The following is a 23,440-nucleotide window of genomic DNA, read 5'->3' as shown; positions in this document are numbered from 1 at the left end:
CTGCAAGTGTGTGTGCATGCACACACGTGTGCACAAGCACGCATGCACGCACACGCACACACACGCACGCGCACACACACTTACACACGCACATGCGCGCGCACACACGCGCGTGCACACACGGACACACGCACACGCACGTGCACACACACGCACACGGGCACACACACGGGCACACACACACACACACGGGCACACGCACATGCACACACACACGCACATGCACGCGCACACACACATGCACGCTCACACCCGCGTGCACACGGGCACACACACACACACCCACGCACGCGCGCACACACACCCGCGCACATGCGCACACACGGGCACACGCACCCACACGCACGCACACACGCACACGTGCACGCACGCCCACGGACACACACGCACGCGCACGCACACAGGCACACACACACGGGCACACACACACATGCACGCACACGCGCCTGGAGAAACATAGAACCAGTCTCAGCTCCCACAGGACACCTTCTACCAAACGCAGGTTTGATCTGCTGAGTGACCAGTGTGACCACCCGCAAGATGCTGGGAGCGGGGGTTCAGGGGGTTCAGGGCCAGGCTGCGGCTTGGAACCTGGAAGATTCTGTTTCTACCATCTTCTAAACACAAGGGAAGGCTTTATTTCTAAGGGTTCGTGAGTTCAAAACCAGCAGCACTCAGGATCTGGCCTGAGACCTTAGTATTAACAAAGCAGCCATGCATGACTAAAACACGCATAGAAAAGAACCCATTTCAACTCGAAAAGGAGGCCTCACGAATGAGTCAGTGCCTTTTGATTGATTATGGCAGTTTTTTAATCAATGGCTCTCATAGCACCTAAGACCCTGGACTGCCATACCGGACTAGATGTGAATTTAACATTTGAGATTTAGAAAAAAACCCTGACCTTGCTGCATAGAAACGCAGTTCTGCACCATCTCTCAGACTGGTGTCTTCGGAAGGGGCTCCGAGGCAGACACGTGGGACTGGGGGTCCCGCTGGGGGGAGGGAAGCGTCACCACCTCCCTGCCATCACTAACCTCTGCATGCAGGCCAGACTGAGCGATTTTCCAAACATTGATTTTCCTTCCTCTCTGAATGGTGAGAGGTCTCAGAATTTGCTGAATAAGATTAAGGGAGGCTCCCTCTCGGCCAGGTCTGCTGTGATGTTATGTGTCCATGTGGATGGGGACACAGGGCTCAGTAAAAAGCGGGACATAAACACCTTTTTGTCACTCTAAAGTAGTAAGGCTTTTCCAAAGCAGGAGACAAGATGCAGGGTGAGGTTCATTCTGTGGATCTTTTGTGTTGAGCAGAACTGTCTTTTTTCCTTTTAGTAATAACTGAATCTAGAATTTACTCTGAAAAATGACGGTGTGAAACTGTGTAATTTATGAGGTCTTCTACAAATTTAATATTTTTATGAATTTCATGAACCTGAAAAGCTGAGATCGTGTATGTCATTAGCCTTGCTGATTCAAGCATGGTTTTTGTATCACATAAGACTGTGGACTTATAATTTGATACTTTGGTCCAAAAAGTATATTTATATTAGTCAAATATTGGAATACCTCTGTGTATTAAGTTTACACATCTTTTACTCCAAAGCTTTTCTTTTGGGTGAACGCTTTTCACTTCCCCAGGGCTGGGATAAAGTTACCTAGCTGTGCGCTGTTTCTTTTTGAATTACTGTGTGTATTCTCACCTTAAGAAAGCAAGCTTTTGCAGAAATTGATAAATAACACAAGTTTTAGGTTTAGGAAGTAAATTATATGTCATCCATTTGAACCTAAACCTTAAACTACATGTCCCATCCAGCCCACAGATCTTACCTCCATGCCTGGAGAGAGTTAAAGGAATTCCTCTCTTAGTAATGAACCACTAATATGCTGCACTGTGGAGCCTGACCCGACCTTGGTTAAGGTTCACATCTGGAAAGGTGCTGGGGCAGAGACTGTGACCCCCAAGTCCACGGGCCAGCATCTCAGACATGCACCAGGGGTGAGCTTCCCGGGATGTCCTCCGCAGTGGATGAGCACGCAAAGCCAGAGGCACCCTCAAAGGCTCCACACAAGCCACCCAGGAGGGCTCCCCACTCCCTGAATTTCAGTCCCCATCTTCAAAATAGGAGCCACCAAATCTACCTTTCACGGCATCCGAGAGGCCCCTATGAACACATGCATGAAATGCACATACAGAAACGAAATAACCAGAATAAGAGAATATCTAATAAAAAGAACAATATCCATAAAAAAAATCACACACTTACCACTTCTTTGTGGGTCGCACTTTCTACATTAATGCCGTTAACCTGAAAAGATGACAAATTAAGAATTTTAAGGATAATAATTCATGAGTCCCAGTTCAGAACTAACAGGAACTAACATGCAACAGAGCTGAGGACTGAAGTTCAAGATACTGACCTGGAGCAGGGCGTCCCCTACGAACAACATCCCTGTCTGGTCGGCTGCAGGGTCGTAAAAGGGGCAACAGTGTTAACAGAGACTCAGAGACATCAAGCTGCTTGTGGTGGCTGAAGCAGAGTCTGCAGCAACCGGTGTGTGAGTGTGCATGCACGTGGATGTGGGAGCCTGTGTGCGTGAATGCGTGCATGTGTGTAAGTGTGTGCACGCATGTGGATGTGCATGTGGGGGGGGTCTGTGCATGTGGGCACAGGTATGCACACTGAGTATGAGTGTGTGCACATGTGTGACCATGCATGCATGCATGTAGATGTGTGAGCATGTGGGAGTCTGTGTGGGTGAGTGTATCTATCTGTGTACACATGTGCATGTCCATGCACACACATGCATGTGTGGCTGTGTGACATAAGAGTGTGAGCGCGTGTGTCTGTGTGCGTGTGCACGTGTGTATGTGGGTGTGGGGAAATGCGGCGGCACAGCACCAGCCCCTCCAGGGCAGCCTCACATTCAGCCGATTTCAAGCACATTGAGAGAGTTACTTAGATGCAGAGCCTTGTTCAATGAGAAGCACAAATGAAGGATTTCATCACACATGTGGAAAGCCTGATCCCAATTTTCCATTAAGTCAACACAGACAATAAAATAGGAATTCTAGAAGTCCCTTAGGATTTCCCCCTCTTTCTTGGGAACACATTTACACAGACTATTTTAATTAAAGGGAATGTGCCCAGAATATTAAAGGAAAAAGGAAAGAAAATCTTTGCATTGTACAGTTTGAGTACAAGCTCTATAGCATAGTTCCACTTAATTTTTCTATTATTATAGGGGAAGAAAGAAACCTCCTTTTAACATGACTGAACAAATTTGCACCAAATATAGAGCATTTTGCAGTGTAAACCCTGACAGCTGTCTTTTCTTTAATGCAAGTGCCTGACTTCGGCTCTGCTCGCCCAGGGACCCCCTCTGAGGGGCCCAGCTCATGACAACATGCTGTCGTCCACACAGGAGACAGAGCTGGAACCCCCACCCCTGCACCTCGCCGGCTCCGATGTTTGAGAGATCTGGGTTGATTTCAGTAACTGATCATTTGGGCCACTTGTTTTTGCTCTTCCTGGGCTTTAAATTCCTGCTCTTGTGTTTAAATTCACCAACAAAGAGGGATCCCTGGAAAACAAGCCCCCTCCCACCTCAGGGAAAACAGGACCCAGGCCCCTCTCTCTCTGCCGGCGACCTTGGTCTCTCCACGTGACCAGGTCTGCTGCGTTATTTCCAGGTCCCATCAGTAGAGAACCTCTGTGTTCTCAAAGTCCTCCCATGGTTACTGCCGAAGGCGTCTTGCAACCACAGTCAGAAACAGCAGGACTGGTGCAGCCACAGCACAGGTGAGTGACGGCCTGAGACCCACACAGAGCACATTTTCACAGGTATCTTTTGCCTTCATCTAGATTTATTTTATGTCTTTGGTTAAATATTGAAAACCAACTAACAGGCTATTCTTTTAACAGCAGCATTCTTTAAATTCCAGAAAAATATTTAATGTCAATTGTTAATATTACTTCTAGTCATTAACTATATTAAATTTTCTTGAAAATAAAATACAATCTTTATACCACTAAACGCAATGGTTATTTGTAGGTAACTAATGAAGTTACTATTTACAGAGACTTTGCCCAGAAAACCTTCATTGCCCATTAGATGAGACCTACTGATGGAGACCTCTGTCTCTCTATCTCTCTGTCTCTCTCTCTCCATCATTTAAAAAAGTCAATTTAAAAACTTTCCAATTAAATCTTTGAAGTGCTGTCCCTTTGATGGACACTTTTAGTCCTAAAAATCAAATTGGTGGTGGTGATTTAGTCGCTGTGTCTGACTCTTGGGACCCTATGGACTGTAGACCACCAGGCTCTTCTGTCCATGGAATTTTCCAGGCAAGAATACTGGAGTGGGTTGCCATTTCCTTCTCCAGGGGATCTTCCTGACCCAGGGATCAAACCCACATATTCTGCATTGCAGGCGGATTGTTTCCTGACTGAGCCACCAGGGAAAGTGGTAAAATGGATGATAAAACAGTATCATGGAAGTTTGATTTTAATTTAAAATTTTAATTAATGTTCCTAAATAAAATGAACTTTTTGGTCAGATTAAGACAGGTTAGTGGATTTCAGTTGAAAGTGGCTCCAGCTTATTTCTGTGGTAACCTTGTCATTACATCAGGATGTAAAATGGAAAAAGAGCATAATATATTTTAATCCACATAAATATTCAAACATGAAAACTAGCTACAAGGAGATATTCTATATTCTGTTATACTTGCCTTTTCAAGTCAAATTAATTGCTATCACTAGTGTTATGTGAGGTTATGCAAATTTAATCATTCATTGCAATACAATTGTGTTATAACAGAAATAATTTGTTTTTTCTGCAAACTAATTACTAAGATTCAGACATGTTAAATATTCATTCACGTGAACTTCTGGGGAATATTAGAAAATGATAATACCTCCTAAAGTCTTGGTATTAACTGCACTGAGAATCTGGGTTAATAATGGGGGAAGCCCAGAGTTTCTGGTGTCTCAGACCCACTTCATCGTCCTTCACAAGCGCCGAGTCCTTTGCGCCTAGGACCAGTCAGCCCAACAGGGGTCACGGGTGGTGCGCTCACAGGACCGGGGTTGACACGACCCGGGCTGAGCCCCTGCCCGCCCTGAACTCCCAAGGAGCCCTGCTTCCCGACACACGTTCAGCCTCCACGCAGCACGGTGGTGGGTTTTATCCTGAAAAACAGTGTGGGACACTCAGATCCAAAAGCAAGGGTCTGGGGAGCACTGACTCATCCCCACATTTGCATGGATGTCTTGTGCGGTCGCAGGCCAGCCTGAAATAACCCGAACAATCCTGGCTCCCCAGACAAGCAGACACCTGGTGTCCCCTAGGAGGAGGCGGCCTTCCGCCACACAAGCGTCACTTCAGATCAGAGGGGTGAGCTATCAGAAAATGTTATGTATACCTCCACACTTACTGCAAAGACTTATGTGATCTGTTAGCTCCTTTGTTGTAAAAGCTCTTTGGTCCTCACTGTAATGCCCAGAATTGCCAGCGCTGGCTACTCCAGCCATGGTCCAGTGACCCAGAGTTGGAGGAGAAACTGCCTTTCACAGACCTGAGCGCCCAGAGCATCCTTCCGCCGTGTGGTCACACCTCAGCGTTGGCAGGGTCTGCTGTTTATGAACCACAGCATCCTGTTCTGGAATTTACCACCAGGTCTCATGTGTCAGTTACCTCTTGCTCTTGGTGAAGAATGACCTAAGCTGACTATTTAGCCATTTTAGACCACCTGAAGTTTACACATTGTGAGCAGATAAGAGTGCTAGCACACGCATCTAAGGCGATCCAGATGAGCTTTTCCTCCAGTAAGCTGGGGTTAAGGTAACTCACCCAGGAAGCCTGCCCTTCGGGGCGGAGGTCACCAGCAGCCTGAGCACATGGTGCTGCAAGATGATCAGAAGTGGGGAGACAGAGACCGTGACCCAGAGGCGCCGAGAGACAGGGCGCTGGGGGTGGGGAGGGGGCGGGGAAGCCCTCATCCAGCCTCCTGTCACACACTCTTGGCTCAGAACGGGACAAAACGCCACCAACTTTGGAAACAAAGATGACACAGTCCGAAGAGTTGTGCTGAGGTTCCGCCCTCAGAGGACACACAGGATGTGTGCAGCCCTGCGGCCAGCAGACTCGGGAGGGACACCTGCTTGGATCCACACAGCGGAGAGTTTTAAGTAAACAGTCTGCAGGATGTGCACCCAGCCCAGCCGCTGGGGCTGCAGGCGGGAGTGCTGAGGTGGCTGCCTGCAGGGGGTGGGGGGGATGAGGAAGCCCCTGCCCCGCCTGTGACTGTCTTTTTGCAGCAGATGGCTGTCCTGGTGGGGGGGACTGGGTGGCAGGCCTGGAGGACCAGCGTTCTGGGCTCCTTGACAGCTGACTCCCGTGGGGAGAAGCCTCCGGGGACAGGGTGGGGAGGGTGGTGGGCAGCTGGGCAGAAGCTTCGGGTCCTGGCATCACAGCAGCTCCCCCACAGGTTCTGCACTGCCCACCTGACCCCCTGCCAGGGTCCTACCCGGCTCCGCGAGGCTCTGCCTGGTGACCTGCAAGCTGCTATCCAGAGCCTGCTCCTGGGGCTTCTCCGGTCCGGCCTGTGGGGCACTCAGTCCAGGGAGCACTGGCTCTGTCCTGGGTCTTGAGCAGAGACCCACCCAGGCCCTCGGGGGTCGTCACCAAGGTGATGAGCTCCCCTCCCAAGGAGTCACCAAGGGGGCTGAACCACCATCAGGGCAGCTGTGGACCAAAGGGCTGGGAGGTCAATAAAGTGAAGTCGCTCAGTCGTGTCCGACTGCCTGCGACCCCATGGACTGTAGCCCAGCAGGCTCCTCCATCCACGGGATTTTCCAGGTGAGAGTACTGGAATGGGCTGCCATTTCCTTCTCCAGGGGATCTTCCCGACCCAGGGGGTGAACCCGGGTCTCCCGCATTGCAGGCAGATGCTTTACCGTCTGGGCCACCAGGGAAGCCCTGGAAGGTCAATGATACACTTTTAAAAACAAACATTCTCTTCACTTTAAGAGAAAGTCTAACCACAGGCACCGCCGGGATGGGCCGTGAACAGGGGCGTTCCTTTAAGAGGTCGCCCGCTTCCTCAAGCCTGGAGCGCGTACGTACGTGGACTCCTCGGGGGACGGGGCGGGTACGTGGCCCCAGAAGGAACGCAGAGGCAGGAGCTGCCGTGTGGATGGAGGAGACAGAACCAGAGGGGAGGCAAGGACCAAGCGGAAGAGAAAGCGTCACACTGAGTCAGACAGAACAATTAACGAAATCTCACGGGTGTGGCAAGCGCATCGCCAGTCTCGTCCGACAGCAGCGTTTCATGGCAGTGAGACCCGGAACACAGGTCAGGGAGCTGCAGAAAAACAGGCCTCGGGGGCCCCACACCCCAGGAGGCCCCGCGGTGCCCCTGGGCTCCGTTCCACAGATCTCGAGGCTGTGGCTCCAGAAGGCAAAGGGTGACAACCGCGTGCCCAGGGCCGATGTCCGGCCGATGTGGGAAGCCCCCGTCCTCACTGAGGGGGTCCCTGTGATGGCCCCGCCCTGACCCCGCGGCAAGGACAGTGAAGGTCAGTGGGGCACATGACCTCCCTGTGCCCTTCCCTCCAGCTCCAAGGCTGGCGCCCCAATGTGGCCCAGGTTCTGGAACATTCTCCGGACAGCAACCCAAGCGGTTTTTTATTATTTAATTTAAAACAGACCTTTTGACCCTGCTTTGGACGGTCCCAAATGACCCCTCTTGGACCCCTCACCCCCTTACTCATAAACAAGACCCAAGTCCCTCTCCAGGATGAGAGCCCAGGCCCTGCCCCAGCCTCCCATGCCTCCTCACCTCCCCAGCTGCCCTCCCCCACTGGCCTTCCCTGTTTCTGAGCAAACGGGCCCATCGACCCTTCATCTTGCATCCTTTCTGAGTCTGGGATGCCACCTGGCAGGGCATGCTCATCCCTCACTCTGTTTGATTCAAGTATTTGCTTAAGCGTTACCCACAAAGAGATTTCCGCTGACCACCCTGTGACAGCAGAGACGTTCTGCCCGCTGCTCGGCATGCCCCAGCGTCATCTAACTGTCTTCATGGCAGTGGTCACTATTTGAACGTGTATATGATCTAGTCACTGACGGCCAGTTTTCCCCACTGGACACAAGTGTACGCGGGCAGTGTCTTCCCAGAATGCCCAGAAGCGTCTGATCCATACAAGCCGTTCATCGAGGGCAGGTGGGTCGGTCTGCAGATAAATAACTGAATAAACGGTTTTATATTCTGCTCTGACCTCCTCTGAAACTCCAATACTTTGGTCACCTATTACAAAGAACTGACACATTTGAAAAGACTCTGAAAGACTGAAGGCGAGAGAAGCGGTCAACAGAGGATGAGATGGTTGGATGGCATCACCGACTCGATGAACGTAAGTTTGAGTAAACTCCGGGAGTTGGTGATGGACAGGGAGGCCTGGCGTGCTGCAGTCCATGGGGTCGCAAAGAGTCGGACACGACTGAGCGACTGAACGGCGCTGAACTGAACAGTTTGCAGCCGCCCAATCCCTAAATGCAACGCCAGGTGGATGTCAGACCGCGGACCCCTCTGGTCCCCACGTGAGAGCGGGAGAGAAGCCTTCCAGCTTCAGGTTTCCTCTGGGGTGACCGCGAACCTGCCTCCTCAGGGAGGGGACCAAGCCAGGGCAGCCCTGCGGGAGGGTCCGCGGCCCCTCCCCTGAGAGTCTCATCCCCCGGCCCCACCCCTGACGGTCTCACCCCCCCTCCCCCGGCCCCACCCCTGACGGTCTCACCCCCCCACCGGCACCTCCCCTGATGGTCTCACCCCCCCGGCCCCGCCCCTGACGGTCTCACCCCCCCGGCCCCGCCCCTGACGGTCTCACCCCCCCCCCGGCCCCCTCCCCTGACGGTCTCACCCCCCCCCCCCCGGCCCCTCCCCTGACGGTCTCACCCCCACCCGGCCCCTCCCCTGACGGTCTCACCCCCACCCGGCCCCTCCCCTGACGGTCTCACCCCCACCCGGCCCTCCCCTGACGGTCTCACCCCCCCCCCCGGCCCCCGCCCCTGACGGTCTCACCCCCCCGGCCCCGCCCCTGACGGTCTCACCCCCCCGGCCCCGCCCCTGACGCTCTCACCCCCCCACCCGCCCCCCCCCTGAGGGTCTCCCCCCCCCGGCCCCGCCCCTGACGGTCTCACCCCCCCGGCCCCGCCCCCGACGGTCTCACCCCCCCCCCGGCCCCGCCCCTGACGGTCTCACCCCCCCGGCCCCGCCCCTGACGGCCTCACCCCCCCCCCGCCCCCGCCCCTGACGGTCTCACCCCCCCGGCCCCCCCCCTGACGGTCTCACCCCCCCCGGCCCCGCCCCTGACGGTCTCACCCCCCCCCCCCCGGCCCCTCCCCTGACGGTCTCACCCCCCCCCCCCCCGGCCCCTCCCCTGACGGTCTCACCCCCCCCCAGGCCCCTCCCCTGACGGTCTCACCACCCCCCCCCGGCCCCGCCCCAGACCCTGGGCTCCTGCACACTAAGGACCTTCCTGACATCAACACATGCGGCAGCGCGGCCCAGGGTCCCCCTGGCCTGCGAGACACACGTGTCCTGAGCCAAAGCCTAAACACGTGAACTTGGTGAGACCATCCCGGGCCCAAGACTCAGCTCACCGAGCATTCGATTCGGGATGCAGGGTGTGGAGCACCCACAGGAAAGAGAGGAGGGCGTGGGCAGGACGGTCACAGCAGCTGAAGGGGCGCCCTGGGGTGGGCGGGGCTGCTCCCCAGCCTGGCCCGGGCAGGAGGTGGGAAGGAGAGGAGGCCCGGGCGTGCGGAATGCAGGGCCTGGAGGTGCGGCAGGCAGGGAGGACCTGGTTGAGAACTCGCTGGGTCTGAGATGCTCGCGACGCTTCCTGGAGCTGCAGAGCGGAGCCTCCTTTCCGGGAGAGTCTTGTCTGCACAAGTGGGCCCTGCCTAGGGGACCGGACCCGGGGGGCCCGCAGACACGGGGAGGTGATGCTGTCATGTCACCCAGCAGGCCGCTTCGGCCTGTACACACCTCCGTAGACAAGGGAGATGCTCTTCCTGAGCTGAGCAGTCTTTTTCTGATTTTAATCTTATTCCTGAGAGGGTAACAGGCAGGAAGGCCAGGGGTCTCCAAACGGAGGAAATAGGCCACATGTGGCAGACATGTTTATCTCTCTCTTAAGCGGCAGGAGGAACAAATTACAAGTGTTAGGGTTTTTTTCCCCTTCTCTATACAAAATTAAAAGGAGGTTTCTCTTAAAATTCTGTGCTGCCATGATGACACCTGGCTCCACCTGAACCGAACTTTTCTCAAACCTTGAGCTAACCAGAGCATTTTTCTTACAAAAATGTTTGTCGTAAGCTATGTTAATGAACTGTGTATTTACCCTAGACTCTGTTTCTTCAAGTTGTGACGGCTCTGAGTTTTGAGACATCTCCTTTTTCTAATTAGCAGCCTGCTGGTAGCTGTATAACATCCAGCTAAAGACGAGCAGAGGGGCACTCTTCCTGTCCCTTCTGATGTCTGTGTCAGAAGCTTTCTCTCTCTCTTTTCTACCTTTATCACACAAAGGCTCTGAACGATCAAGCCTCGTCTCTGGCCCCGGATTGAATTCCTCTCCTCCAGAAGCCAAGAATCCCAGTGTCTTTCACTCCTCGTGATAAGTTTCAACAACTTTTCATTCCCCTGTTCTCATCCTTTTCTGAAACATATTCACACCCACAAATTTAAAAATTTACTTGTGAAAAAGAACTAAGAATGTTCACAAGCAGATTTGAGCAATCCTTCTCTCAATCATTAATCAGCCAGCCAGATGGTTATGGTCACACAGAAATGACTATACACTCCGACTTCAGCAACAACTTGATTCATTCTCCCTGCAGACCCTCGCTCTAAACACAGGGACCACTGAGCCCATCAGGCTCTTCAATCACACAGCGCAGCACTTGCTTTATACAACAAAAAGACGTCAGTCCAACAGAAGTATGTGCTTCTTTGAAGTGCTTTGAAAACCTCGAAAAAGAATGGCCGTTTGGCTCAGAGACCTGTGTCCTCGTGGTTATAATTAAAACCATATTTCCTGATAAGACTGGAATCCTTTTCTGTCGCCAAGAACAGCAGCATAGGAAGACCAGGCTCTTGTTTTCCCTCCTAACAACGGCTCGGGGCTATCCAGGAAAACCGTCCCCTGCAGAGGGCAGGCAGCTTTATGGGCTCAAGACCCTTAGTGCCCAAGAAGTGCGACCCGCCTGCTGCAGACATTAAGGGCGGGCTTTGTGACTTTGCTGGAAGGAGGGGAAACTGTGCAGTCAAGCTGCATCCTGAGTGTCCTGTTGGTACAAAATTACGCAGAATGCACGTCTTGTTAAAACCTCTTTTCCCCACGACTGAAGTCAAAGCCACGATGGGGGCTTCACCTCACTGTGAACAGTCCCTGCAGCAAAAATGACCGTGAGACCTCTGGCAGCATGAGGCCCGAGGTCACCAGGCTATGCTGGCTGGTCCCCTGCAGGATGTGGACCAGGTCTGAGCATCCTGGGGGAAAGCAGGGCTTGTTCCCCCAGCCCAGGAGTCCAGGCATCTCACCCAGGACCTGTCAACAGCCTGGCCCTCGACCAGACTCATCCCCTTCAACACTCAGGCTGTCGCTTGACAACACAGGCTTCACGTTCAGTGCCAGGTGTCCGTCTGCCTGGGTCAGGAGGGATCATCTCCTGGACCTGCAGGAAGGACCTGATGGAAGAGGGCAGATGGGCGGCCCCGGGGAGTGGAGGAGCCTGTAAGAGCTGGATTCGAAAGTGCCACTGAAGAGAGTTCTTCAGGAAAAGATGCACTTTGATGGAAAACCACCTGCCCAGTGCTCACTCGCCCTCACGCTCAGCCCTACACACTCTGACCTCCCGGGAGAGGCAGCTCTTGCCAAAGCCATCATCACCGCTTCAGCACCACGGCCAGCGGCCTCCCTGCCTGGCCCCTTGGCCGTGACGCGATTTTACACCAGAACCTCGTCACGCTGACCCTCCATCCGCTGCACACCCCCCCCGCAAGAGGTTTGTCTTTCCTGAGAAACCAAAGTTCAAACCACTGCCATGTCCGTGTCTCCTGGGGTCAACGTGACGCCACACGGTGGGTCAGTATCTGTCTTAAGGGCTGGCGGGATCGGGGATGAGGGCGCAGACAGCTGTGAGATAAGACGGCAGGCGGATGGCCAGGCAACACACACAGCAGCTGTCTTCCCATCTAAAACAGCGCACCATACTCCAGACTGCGGCCATGCACACACGGTCATGCAGCTGCTGGTACCTGCGAGGTCCCTGCATATCTTCGATATGACCACAGGGACGCCGTGTTCCACGCCGCCCTGGAAGACAGGCAGAGGGGCTCAGTGACGACAGAGTGGGGGCCGTCACGGGAAAGTGTCAGGGGAAGGAACACATTCATACCTTTATGCTCAGGCCCAGGCCTCCCACGGGCTGTCTGCGAAGCGTAACAGTTCTGTGCTTTAAAAAATTTAGAAAACAAACCCAGTTTGGTTAAAATGGACAATCAGAAAGCGAATGCAAAATGTATACATAACTTCTTTATTAAAATTTCAGACATATCGGGGACATATGTATACCTATGGATGCTTCATGCTGATGCTTGGCAGAAACCAACACAGTTCTGTAAGCAATTATCTTTCAATTTAAAAATAAAAAAAAATTTAAAAACTTCAGTAGCTGTTTATATTTCCAAAGGGGAGCTGGCTACTCACTACAGCGACGGCACCACTTCAAACCTGCACTCAGCAGTGCTACAGGGAAACAGACCGCCTGGTAAGAAACAGCCGCACTGTGCTGGTTTAAGATCCACCCCGAGGTCCTGCACAGTTGGTCATCTCACCCCATTCTGGCTCTGAGGGATGGAGGCCCCGTTGTTACCAGGCAGCAGATGGGGAGGCTACAGAGCACATGCTCAGCTCCCTGTTTCTAAAGTCTCGTCTCCACTGACCCCCAAAGTGGCTGCCTGCACACCGTGCTGCTCTGCACAGTTCGCCGTTTTTAGATCAATCATTACACAGTCGATGCTAACGTGAATGATCAATCATTTCTCGTCCTGACCTAGTTTAAAGTTGCCAGTGCTGACAACTTGAAGGCAAGACTAACCCTGCCCCGTGGCTGACGGGGTGGTCATGCCACCTCTCATGTGTTCAAACATGTAAGGTGTGTTCGTGTGGTCTAAATGATCTGTCAGTGAACAGGATTTGCCTGGGATTGATGAAGTGGTGTAGGAAGCGTGTTCACCTCCAAAAGTAACAATGGGAATAATAAAAAGGATGTGCATTGCTTTGATAATTTCTGTAAAAATTGGATAGATTCACAGCAAATATGCTGGCATATGGCCAATATGGAGGATAATTACATGGGGTTCTGCTTGCTACTTTTCAACTTTTCATATGTTGAAAAAATTACATAATTAAAGGAAAATATTATAAAATGTTTAGTAGACTATGCAAAATACTTTGCTATTATGATTCTAGTTATTTCAAGCTTCACTGAAAGACAATTTTTTGTGTCTTATTTCCTTACCAAGTGGCTTGTGTGCACACTCACACACACACATGAACCACTATTGATTCCATCCTTAAACTAAATCACAGTGCAGACTTTTACGATGAATCTGGCCCGTCTATTCACTCTTTGTGGGCTTCCCAGTGGCTCAGTGGGAAAGAACCTGCCTGCAACGCAGGAGACGCGGGTTCAACCCGAGTCAGGAAGATCCCCTGGAGGAGGAAATGGCAACCTACTGCAGGATTCTTGCCTGGAGAATCCCGTGGACAGAGGAGGCTGGCGGGCTCACCCCATGGGGTTGCAAGAGAGTCAGACACCACTGAGCACGCACACACATTCACTATTTCAAGGTTTTCATGTTTTCAAAGCTGGACCATCCTTGTCGAAGAGAAGTAGACTCTGCATTGAGTCCACACACATCAAATAAGCGAATGCACAGTGCTGAGGGCCAGGAGCAGGGAGAGCTCCGCGTGAGTCGGTCGCCGAGGTCACACAATGAACACATGCCTTTCACGTGATGCACTTGACTCTCACAGCTCGAAGTCTCTGCAGACCCATTTCTGCACTTCTGCTCACGGTGGCTTTCTTCCCTGGATTTATCTCCACAGTCCCTGCAAACCTGGACTGGGAATCCTCTCAGGCCCTGGTGGAAAGAGTGCGTATCCTGCCGAAGGCCTGCACCTTCCGTCTGCGTGCACCAGGGCCCCTGAACCTGACACCACCTACACTTGCATTTTCAGCAGGGGGATTTTCACGCCACACGGGAAGCGTAAACCAAAGCGCGAGACCCGAGTGAGCAGCCCGGGATCAGTGTCCTCGGGGTCTTTGCCGGCTTTGTCCCTCTTCCTGCAGAAGCCAGAGCCGGTCGGGCAAGAACTCTTTCTGCGGGGGGCCCTGTCTCCATGTTCACACTCTCCACGTGTGACTTAGGACTTCCTCCCTCCGGGTGGGGGGACTACGGTCTGTCCTTTCTTCTGGCTCAGCCCCGGGCCTCCTCCTGAGGTCCGCTTTCCCCGCGTTGCCCAGCTCACAAACACCAGTCCAGTGGCTGGTCCCTGGCTGGACTCACACTGAACTGTCACCAGAATCGCTGGTGTCTACTGCCGCTGGCCCTTCTCTCCTGTCGATGCTCTGGGCGACCTTGAGAAGTTACAGGCAGCACCTAGACCCTCAGGCAGGAGAGGAGCAGCTGCGTGTTGCCTCAACCCTGTAATTAATCCTGTGAGCTCAGACCGCATCTTCCGCTGTTTCTTAATTTACCAAACTGAGGGTATGGAATTCTCTAAAATACATGTCAGCCATAAATGTGCTATGACTAAAAGTGCCAGATACAACACAGAGATCTTTTAAATTCTTTCTTCCTGTCACTACTTTTTATTCCATAACTACATTCATTCAAGCTACAAATGTAACCTTACAATTTAGAAAAATAAAATATGTCAAATGTACACACACAATCATAAAAATGAACAATCTAAACAGAAAGTCTGAAACATAACAAGCCAGCTTCATATGGCGAAGCACATTCTTTCTTTAGGAGATAATTAGAAAACCCAGAGATTTGACGTATTCAGAGTGCCATGTCGATTGGAAGAGACGGAATACAGATGAAATATAAAGTCGCCAATTCTAGACTCTGATGTTGAATCAGCAGATTTGAGAATCTATGGGTTTTATAAAAGGCTAAACTCAGTGTTCTCTCCCTCTTTCCTGATAAAAACATCCACCCAGAACTGATACAGTGCTTATTTTTTCCGCAGTTTCATGAATACTAACGCAAGTCTACCCCTTAATCCTGTCTTCTCAAAAAGACAATGAAGAGTCTAAGTGCAGCCCAAGGTGTACAGCTGAGGGCAAACTGGGTCAGGGTCCGAGAGAGCCAGGTTCCCTCCAGTCTCAGCTTGTGAGCAAGTGCTGGGGCGCAGAGCCTGTTGGTTGTGAAATGAGCGTGAGCCTCCCACTGACAATAGAGCTCGAGGTGTAAGGATCAGTCAGCAGCCTTATTTCTCTTGAGAAAGCTGACCTTGAAATCAAAGCGCCAGTGTGAGCCAGCCTCGCATGCGTGTGGTGTGTGCTCTTAGGTTCTAACAGGCCTTGGGGCCCCGGCGCCAAGCTGACCTCTGCTTGACAGTACATGGGTGTGCTGTTCAGTTGCTCAGCCGTGTCTGACTCTGTACAGCCCCGGGGACCGCAGCACGCCAGGCCTCCCTGTCCATCACCAACTCCTGGAGTTTACTCAGACTCATGTCCACTGAGTTGGTGATGCCATCCAACCATCTCATCCTCCATCACCCCCTTCTCCTCCTGCCTTCCATCTTTCCTAGCATCAGGGTCTTCTCCTATGAGTTGGTTCTTCCCATCAAGTGACCAAAGTATTGGAGCTTCAGCATCAGTCATGGATGGTATAGATTCAGTAAATGTGTGTTTAATTGAATCCAATGATGCATTTTTCATCTCCTGGGACCCACACAGGGACTCAAGCTTCAGTGAGATGTGAAATTCACACTCATTTCTTCTGCTGATCAGCTGGAGAATAATGATTACACCTCCCTCTCCCACAACTCAGAGAATTTTAAATGGTGGACAATAAATGCTCTCCTTCAGGTTTCCTGTTGGAGGTTAACACTGAAACACTCAGTGATATGAACATAAGAGAATCACATGTTCTGACACCCTCAGAGGTGCTGCGGTCTGCAGAAACAGCTGTGGCTGTTGTTGGAAGTAGTCTCTTTCATTCTTCAAACACAGGATAAATTCTCAGGCCAAGGTTAGTTTTATTTTTATGATCAACTGAAGAACACGAGTTTCACCTGTTTCTCCAACCAACGGGATTGAACCCAACGGGCTTCTGAGGCTGGTATAGAGAAGGCATTCTGACCTCAGGAGCTGAACATGTTCTTGGTCTGAAAACATCCTCTGAGTCCCCCGCACAATTACCCAGCCCAGATATACACATCTATTCAAGAATATTTCACTCCTTTCCTACAAATGAGGCTTTCTCTGGAAGGAGCAGAGATCAGTAAGGATGGAGCCAGGAGACTGAGAACAAACCCTCGGGAATCACCCTCTTAGATAAAGCAGGCAATCTCAACATCAAGCTTCGGGCACCAATAAATCACTTGAAACTGTAAACATAAATTTACAAACTCACGCCCATCGTTCTTATGAAGGAACCAATAATTTCCATTAAGAAGACTCTGACAGAGTCCCTTGGGCAGAGACTCTGATACTGAATTCTAAAAAGTATAATTTATTTTTCCTGGATAATACACAGGAATCTATATGAACGTCAAGAAGCAACAGTTAGAACCAGACACGGAACAACGGATTGGTTCCAAACTGGGAAAGGAGTACATCAAGGCTGTATATTGTCACCCTGCTACTAACTTATATGCAGAGTACATCATGGGAAATGCTGGGCTGGATGAAGCACAAGCTGGAATCAAGATTGCTGGGAGAAATATCAATAACCTCAGATACACAGATAATACCACCCTTATGGCAGAAAGTGAAGAGGAACTAAAGAGCCTCTTGATGAAAGTGAAAGAGGAGAGTGAAAAAGCTGGCTTAAGACTCAACATTCAAAAAATGAAGATCATGGCATCTGGTCCCATCACTTCATGGGAAATAGATGGGGAAACAGTGGAAACAGTGTCAGACTTTATTTTCTTAGGCTCCAAAATCACTGCACATGGTGATTGCAGCCATGAAATTAAAAGACGCTTGCTCCTTGGAAGGAAAGTTATGACCAACCTAGACAGCATATTAAAAAGCAGAGACATTACTTTGCCAACAAAGGTCCATCTAGTCAAAGCTATGGTTTTTCCAGTGGTCATGTATGGATGTGAGAGTTGGACTATGAAGAAAGCTGAGTGCCGAAGAATTGATGCTTTTGAACTGTGGTGCTGGAGAAGATTCTTGAGAGTCCCTTGGACTGCAAGGAGATCCAACCAGTTCATCCTAAAGGAAGTTGGTCCTAAATATTCACTGGAAGGGCTGATGTTGAAGCTGAAACTCTAATACTTTAGCCACCTGATGTGAAGAACTGACTCACTGGAAAAGACCCTGATGCTGGGAAAGACTGAAGGTGGGAGGAGAAGGGGACGACAGAGGATGAGATGGCTGGATGGCATCACTGGCTCGATGGACATGGGTTTGGGTGGACTCTAGGAGTTGGTGATGGACAGGGAGGCCTGGCGTGCTGCGGCTCATGGAGTTGCAAAGAGTTGAACACAACTGAGTGACTGAACTGAACTGGACAATATAGTGTAGAAACATTACCTGTTTTTACTATAACTTATCTGAAACTTTCTATTGATTACAAATTCACTGTTAAGAAAGGTGCCACTTTTAAGTGGCTACAGAACCACCCTGGCTGCTCCCTCCTGCTCCCTCTCCACCTACCGCCCACGGTCCTGAGAGCACGTGGAAGGCAATCAGCAAAGGGATGGGCCTTGTGCGGGTGAGCACGAGGCTGCCCACCTGTTGGAGAGGGGCACTCTTGGCTCTGAGGGACTCTTCTAAGGGCTGGAGGAGGCGGCTCTGCAGGATCCATGGGGCAGGGCGAGGGGTGTCATCAAGAGGACGGGATGCAGAACCCGGGCCTGAGGGTCCAGGGGGAGCATCCTGTCTCCCGCCTTCATCATGAGGCTCCGCCACCCTGGATGTGCAGGGGACGCCCTCGACCGAGGCCAGAACCGGGGCGGGACCAGGGGGCGGCCTTGGGCTCCAGGACAGAAGGAGGAGGACGCCATCCAGAGGGAGACATGCGTGTGAGGACACGGAGGCAAGGTCGCAGCTCCGTTGGTGACATCGGGGCTCCCGCGCTGAGGACGGCACGCTGACCACAGGAGTGCGGACAGGCCGGGTGGAAGCGTCCTGCCCACGTCTTCTATGTGGTTAAGGTTACAAGGACTCAGAGACCCACAAAGAAGGCGTCTCCAGCAATCCCAGAAGAGCCAGCCCACCTGGGGATGGCAGAGCCTTGGGGTACTTCCAGAATCTCGCAGAAGGAACACCCTTTCCTCCACCTGGCTTCTTGCTCATCAGTTTTATAGCTAATGGGACAGCCTATTCAGAGGACGAGTAATGATGCATGTTGGTAATATCTACATAGATTATAAATATACAGAGACACAGAATGCACCTGTGTATCCTTACCCATTTAAGCCCACTGGGAGGAAACCAGTAAACTTCAACTATAACGTGTTATATATTTAATATATCATTTGCAGTCATCTCAAGGTAAATTTAGAGATAAAACTAGCAAAACCATTGTTCTCTAATTTTTATTCAACATTCCAATACATCCAACACATTAAGAACATTTCACTTATAATTGAAGGCAAGAAGGACCAAGCTTTATGTGAAAACTCTATTTGCATCCATGGAGGCAAGGAAGAGGTAGACTCTGAAAAGCACCTCCTGTACCTTTCACTGCCTGTGGTTCCAGGTAGAAACCCTGGAGTTCTTCCTCCTTCAGGAAGGAGATGACCTTGCTCATCACAGCTTTTGAGTTTCCCATGAGAATATACTCAGTCTCATGGTGTGCTGTCTGGGGATGTTTTTAATATAAAGCTCCTCAAGGAAAATATATGGATAAAATTAAGAAAGCCATCGAGAGAGCAAACAGTACAAACTTGAAAAGACACTTTGCTTTGCAATAATTGGACATCCGGACAGCTCCCCGGGAGCCCCCGGGAGCCTCCGTCTGGGGAGCCCCTCGCCCGTATCGGCGTGACGCGGTCTAGACAAGCCTGGGCCTGCAGATGCAGAGGCACTCACGTTTGCGCGGGGGCCGCTGCCGCTAGCACAGATGACATCCTGTTTTTGAATTGTCAGCACCTCCTTCGTCAGCTGCAGGCGGACGTCATAGGTGTGGCCAGACCCTTCGCCGTGCACTGAGGCGACCCCGGTTTTAGTCTGCAACAGAGCAGAGGTGGGACGTGTGAGGACAGAGAGCAGGGACCCCAGCAAACGCGCCCAGGCTGAAACAAGCTGTGCTCACCACACACCCGCGCATCTCACAAGGGTTTGATTCAGTTCAGTCCAGTCGCTCAGTCGTGTCCGCCTCTGCGACCCCATGGACTGCAGCACGCCAGGCCTCCCTGTCCATCACCAACTCCCAGAGTCCACCCAAACCCATGTCCATTGTGTCAGTGATGCCATCCAAACATCTCATCCTCTGTCGTCCCCTTCTCCTTCAATCTTTCCCACCATCAGGGTATTTTCCAGTGAGTCAGTTCTTTGCATCAGGTGGCCAAAGTACTGGAGTTTCAGCTTCAGCATCAGTCCTTCCAATGAATATTCAGGACTGATCTTCTTTAGGATGGACTGGTTGGATCTCCTTGCAGCCCAAGGGACTCTTGGGAATCTCCTCCAACAACACAGTTCAACAAAATCGTGGGATTGTTTTAATATTTCTTCCTGATCAGTTTTTACAGGATTTGTATAAAACATGTTTTTAGCAAGTGAAGAATGGATGGGTCAGAAAGGCACCCTGGATAAACTAGAGAAGTTGGCTCCTCCACGTGGAGTCACGGACGTGCCCCAGGCTGAGCGGGGCCTGGTCAGTGGGTGGCATGGGTCACGGGAGACCAATGGAATGGCCACCTCGTCCCCCCGGTTCCTGCACAGAACTCTGGCCAGCATGGCCTTAGACACAGCCCCGCACCTGGGAGAGGGGAGAGGGCAGGTAGGATGCTTGGTGAGGCCGCCGGGGTCTGGTCTGCCACCCGGGACCAGAGGACGGTCCCAGGGCCCACAGAGCCCCAGCCAGGCCCCAGGAGTGAGTGCCGGCAGGGGTGAGGCTGGAGCAGAAACGACGGGACACACAGACCCCGAGGGTGGGGCTGGTGGACACTGATCCGTGATCAACACAAAGCTTTTCCCGTTGAAGGAACGGAATATTAAGAACAAAGAAACAGTAACACGCTATGATTTTCTTCTTATAATAACTTAGTGGAATTGAGATTCCTGCTAAAAAATCTTCACTGCAGATAAAAACAGAATATTTAATACATGTCTAGGATCAAAACAACACTATATATCACTAACATTACTATATATACAATAGATAACCAATGAAGACCTACTGTTCGGGGAACTATAACCTATTACCTTGGAGCTATCTAGACAGGGAAACTGAATCACTTTGCTCTTTCCCTAAAACACACACAACACTGAGTCAACTATTCTCCAACTCGGGACTGCCCAGGTGGCTCAGCGGTAAAGACTCTGCCTGCCAGGCCAGGAGGCGTGGGCTCCGTCCCTGGGTCAGGAAGCTGCCCTGGAGAAGGAAATGGCAACCCACTCTGGTACTCATGCCTGGAAAATCCCATGGACAGAGCAGCCAGGTGGGCTACGGTTCATGGGGTCGCAAATGAGTAAGACATGCCTTAGCAACTAAATAAAAATTTAAAAAAATACTCCAACATGAAATTTTTTCACAGGGTCAGAATCACCGATTGTGACTCAGTGAGAAGGACCATGTCCTCACATTCTCCACAGTGGAAAGTGAGCAGCAAAAGAGAGCACCAAAACTCCTTCTCAACATTGATTAACAAACGTCTAAACCACCACAGATCAGAGGTGTAAAAACCACACTCTCTGACATAAGCCACAGCAAGAGCCTTTATGACCCACCTCCCTGAGTAATGGAAATAAAAGCAAAAATAAACAAATGGGACCTACTTAAACTTAAAAACTTTTGCACTAAGGAAACTATAAGCAAGGTGAAAAGACAGCCTTCAGAATGGAAGAAGATAATAGCAAATGAAGCAACTGACAAAGAATTAATCTCAAGATATACAAGCAGTTTATGAATACCAGAAAAATAACGCAATCAAAAAATTGGCCAAAGAACTAAACAGACATTTCTCCAAAGAAGATGTACAGATGGCTAACAAACACAAGAAAAGATGCTCTACATCACTCATTATCAGAGAAATGCAAATCAAAACCACAATGAGGTACCATCTCACGCTGGTCAAAATGGCTGCTATCCAAAAGTCTACAAACAATAAATGCTGGAGAGGGTGTGGAGAAAAGGGAATCCTTTTACACTGTTGGTGGGAATGCAAACTAGTACAGCCGCTATGGAGAACAGTGTGGAGATTCCTTAAAAAACTGGAAATAGAACTGCCATATGACCCAGCAATCCCACTGCTGGGCATACACACCAAGGAAACCAGAATTGAAAGAGACACATGTACCCCAATGTTCATCGCAGCACTGTTTATAATAGCCAGGATACGGAAGCAACCCAGATGCCCATCAGCAGACGAATGGATGAGGAAGCTGTGGTACATATACACCATGAAATATTACTCAGCTTTTAGAAAGAATGCATTTGAATCAGTTCTTTTGAGGTGGATGAAATCGGAGCCTATTATACAGAGTAAAGTAAGGCAGAAAGAAAAATACCAATACAGTACATTAACGCATATATATGAAATTTAGAAAGATGGTAATGATGACCCTATATGTGAGACAGCAAAAGAGACAGATGTAAAGAACAGAGTTTGGACTCAGTGGGAGAAGGCGAGGGTGGGATGATTTGAGAGAATAGCATTGAAACATGCATATTGCCATATGTGAAATAGATCGCCAGTCCAGGTTTGATACGTGAAACAGGGCACTCGAAGCTGGTGCACTGGGACAGCCCAGAGGGATGGGATGGGAGGGAAGACGGAGGGGGGTCAGGATGGGGGACACATGTACACCCATGGCTGGTTCATGTCAGTGTATGGCAAAAACCACCACAATACTGTAAAGGAATTAGCCTCCAATTTAAATAAATCAATAAATAAGAAGCCATAAAAAATTAAAAAAAATCACAGTGGAAATAAGAATGTATTTTCAATGAAGTTACAGCTCTTTGAAATGGTGTTTCAAAGAATAGTTACATCTTTCAATGCATTTTTATTTTTAAAAAGCTGTTGAAAATCAATCTAATCTCAGGGTAGCCAAGGGCCTGTTTCTGTGAATAAAGTTTTATTGGGACAGCCACACCCACCTGGTTACTCCTATTCGTCACTGTTTTTATGCAAATATTATTACATTTGTTTTAAAAGCTGAATCCACTATTAAAATTCTTTTACAAAGTAAACTCTAGGGCTATACCAGCTTCATCAGTGAATTCCACATATTTCAAGAAAAAAAAACTCACAAAGTCTTTGAGAAAAACTAAAAAGGAACACCATTTAACTTGTATAAACTCAAGCCAAGTTGGACACAAAAACCCAGCAAGGAGGTTATAACAAAGTAAATTAACTTATCTATCACCTTCTTGAACATAAATGCAAACATCCTAAAGAAAATGTTACCAAACCAGATGCAGAAAAATATAAAAATGAAAATACGTCTTGAGCAATGAACAAGGAGGGGAATGTAGCTTTTCACCTGAATGTCAGTGTCACTTACTCTGTGTAACAGTCACCCACCAGGGCCTAGTGAGACACCCCAAACCTCAGGGCTCCTGGGATCTGGAGGGGCCTGCCTGGCGCTTCTCTGTGGGTCTCCTGCGGCCATGGTCAGTCATGAGGGCAGCAGTCGGGTGGGAGTGGGCTCCGGGTGACAGATCAGCCCCAGCTGCTCCTGCGCTGCCAGCAGCCGACCCTGGGCTGGGCCCGGGCTCCTCCCACTGGCCGCTCACAGCGGGCGTTGTTCCACCCTGCCCCCCCACCGCGAAAGGGTGACCCGAGAGAGGAAGAGCGTGCCCCAAAACGGAGCTGCTTGTTCTGTAACCGAGCATCGTCACTCCTGCCCAGCGCCGTGGACACACAGACCAGCCCGGGATGGACGTGGGACAGGACCACATGGGGCCGGTGGACGGGGCTCCTGGGAGCCCCCACACCACAGCTCAGAGC

General features: G+C 50.7%; 1 protein-coding gene across 1 annotated transcript in view; it reads right to left on the bottom strand.

Moving 5' to 3' along the window:
• SNTG2 (syntrophin gamma 2) overlaps positions 1-23,440 on the bottom strand; it is a 116,814-nt gene that overhangs the window by 54,802 nt on the left and 38,572 nt on the right. Inside the window, exons 2-6 of the mRNA XM_070459139.1 lie at positions 19,356-19,493; positions 12,465-12,521; positions 12,325-12,382; positions 2,421-2,464; positions 2,267-2,308 (exon numbers count right to left, since the gene is read on the bottom strand). Coding sequence (XP_070315240.1) covers positions 2,267-2,308; positions 2,421-2,464; positions 12,325-12,382; positions 12,465-12,521; positions 19,356-19,493 — 339 coding nt within the window. The remainder of the gene's footprint in view (positions 1-2,266; positions 2,309-2,420; positions 2,465-12,324; positions 12,383-12,464; positions 12,522-19,355; positions 19,494-23,440) is intronic.

This window comes from Odocoileus virginianus, chromosome 31, assembly GCF_023699985.2.
Source record: "Odocoileus virginianus isolate 20LAN1187 ecotype Illinois chromosome 31, Ovbor_1.2, whole genome shotgun sequence".
In the NCBI taxonomy this organism is placed as follows: Eukaryota; Metazoa; Chordata; class Mammalia; order Artiodactyla; family Cervidae; genus Odocoileus; species Odocoileus virginianus.
This window is presented reverse-complemented; position numbering and strand designations above follow the sequence as displayed.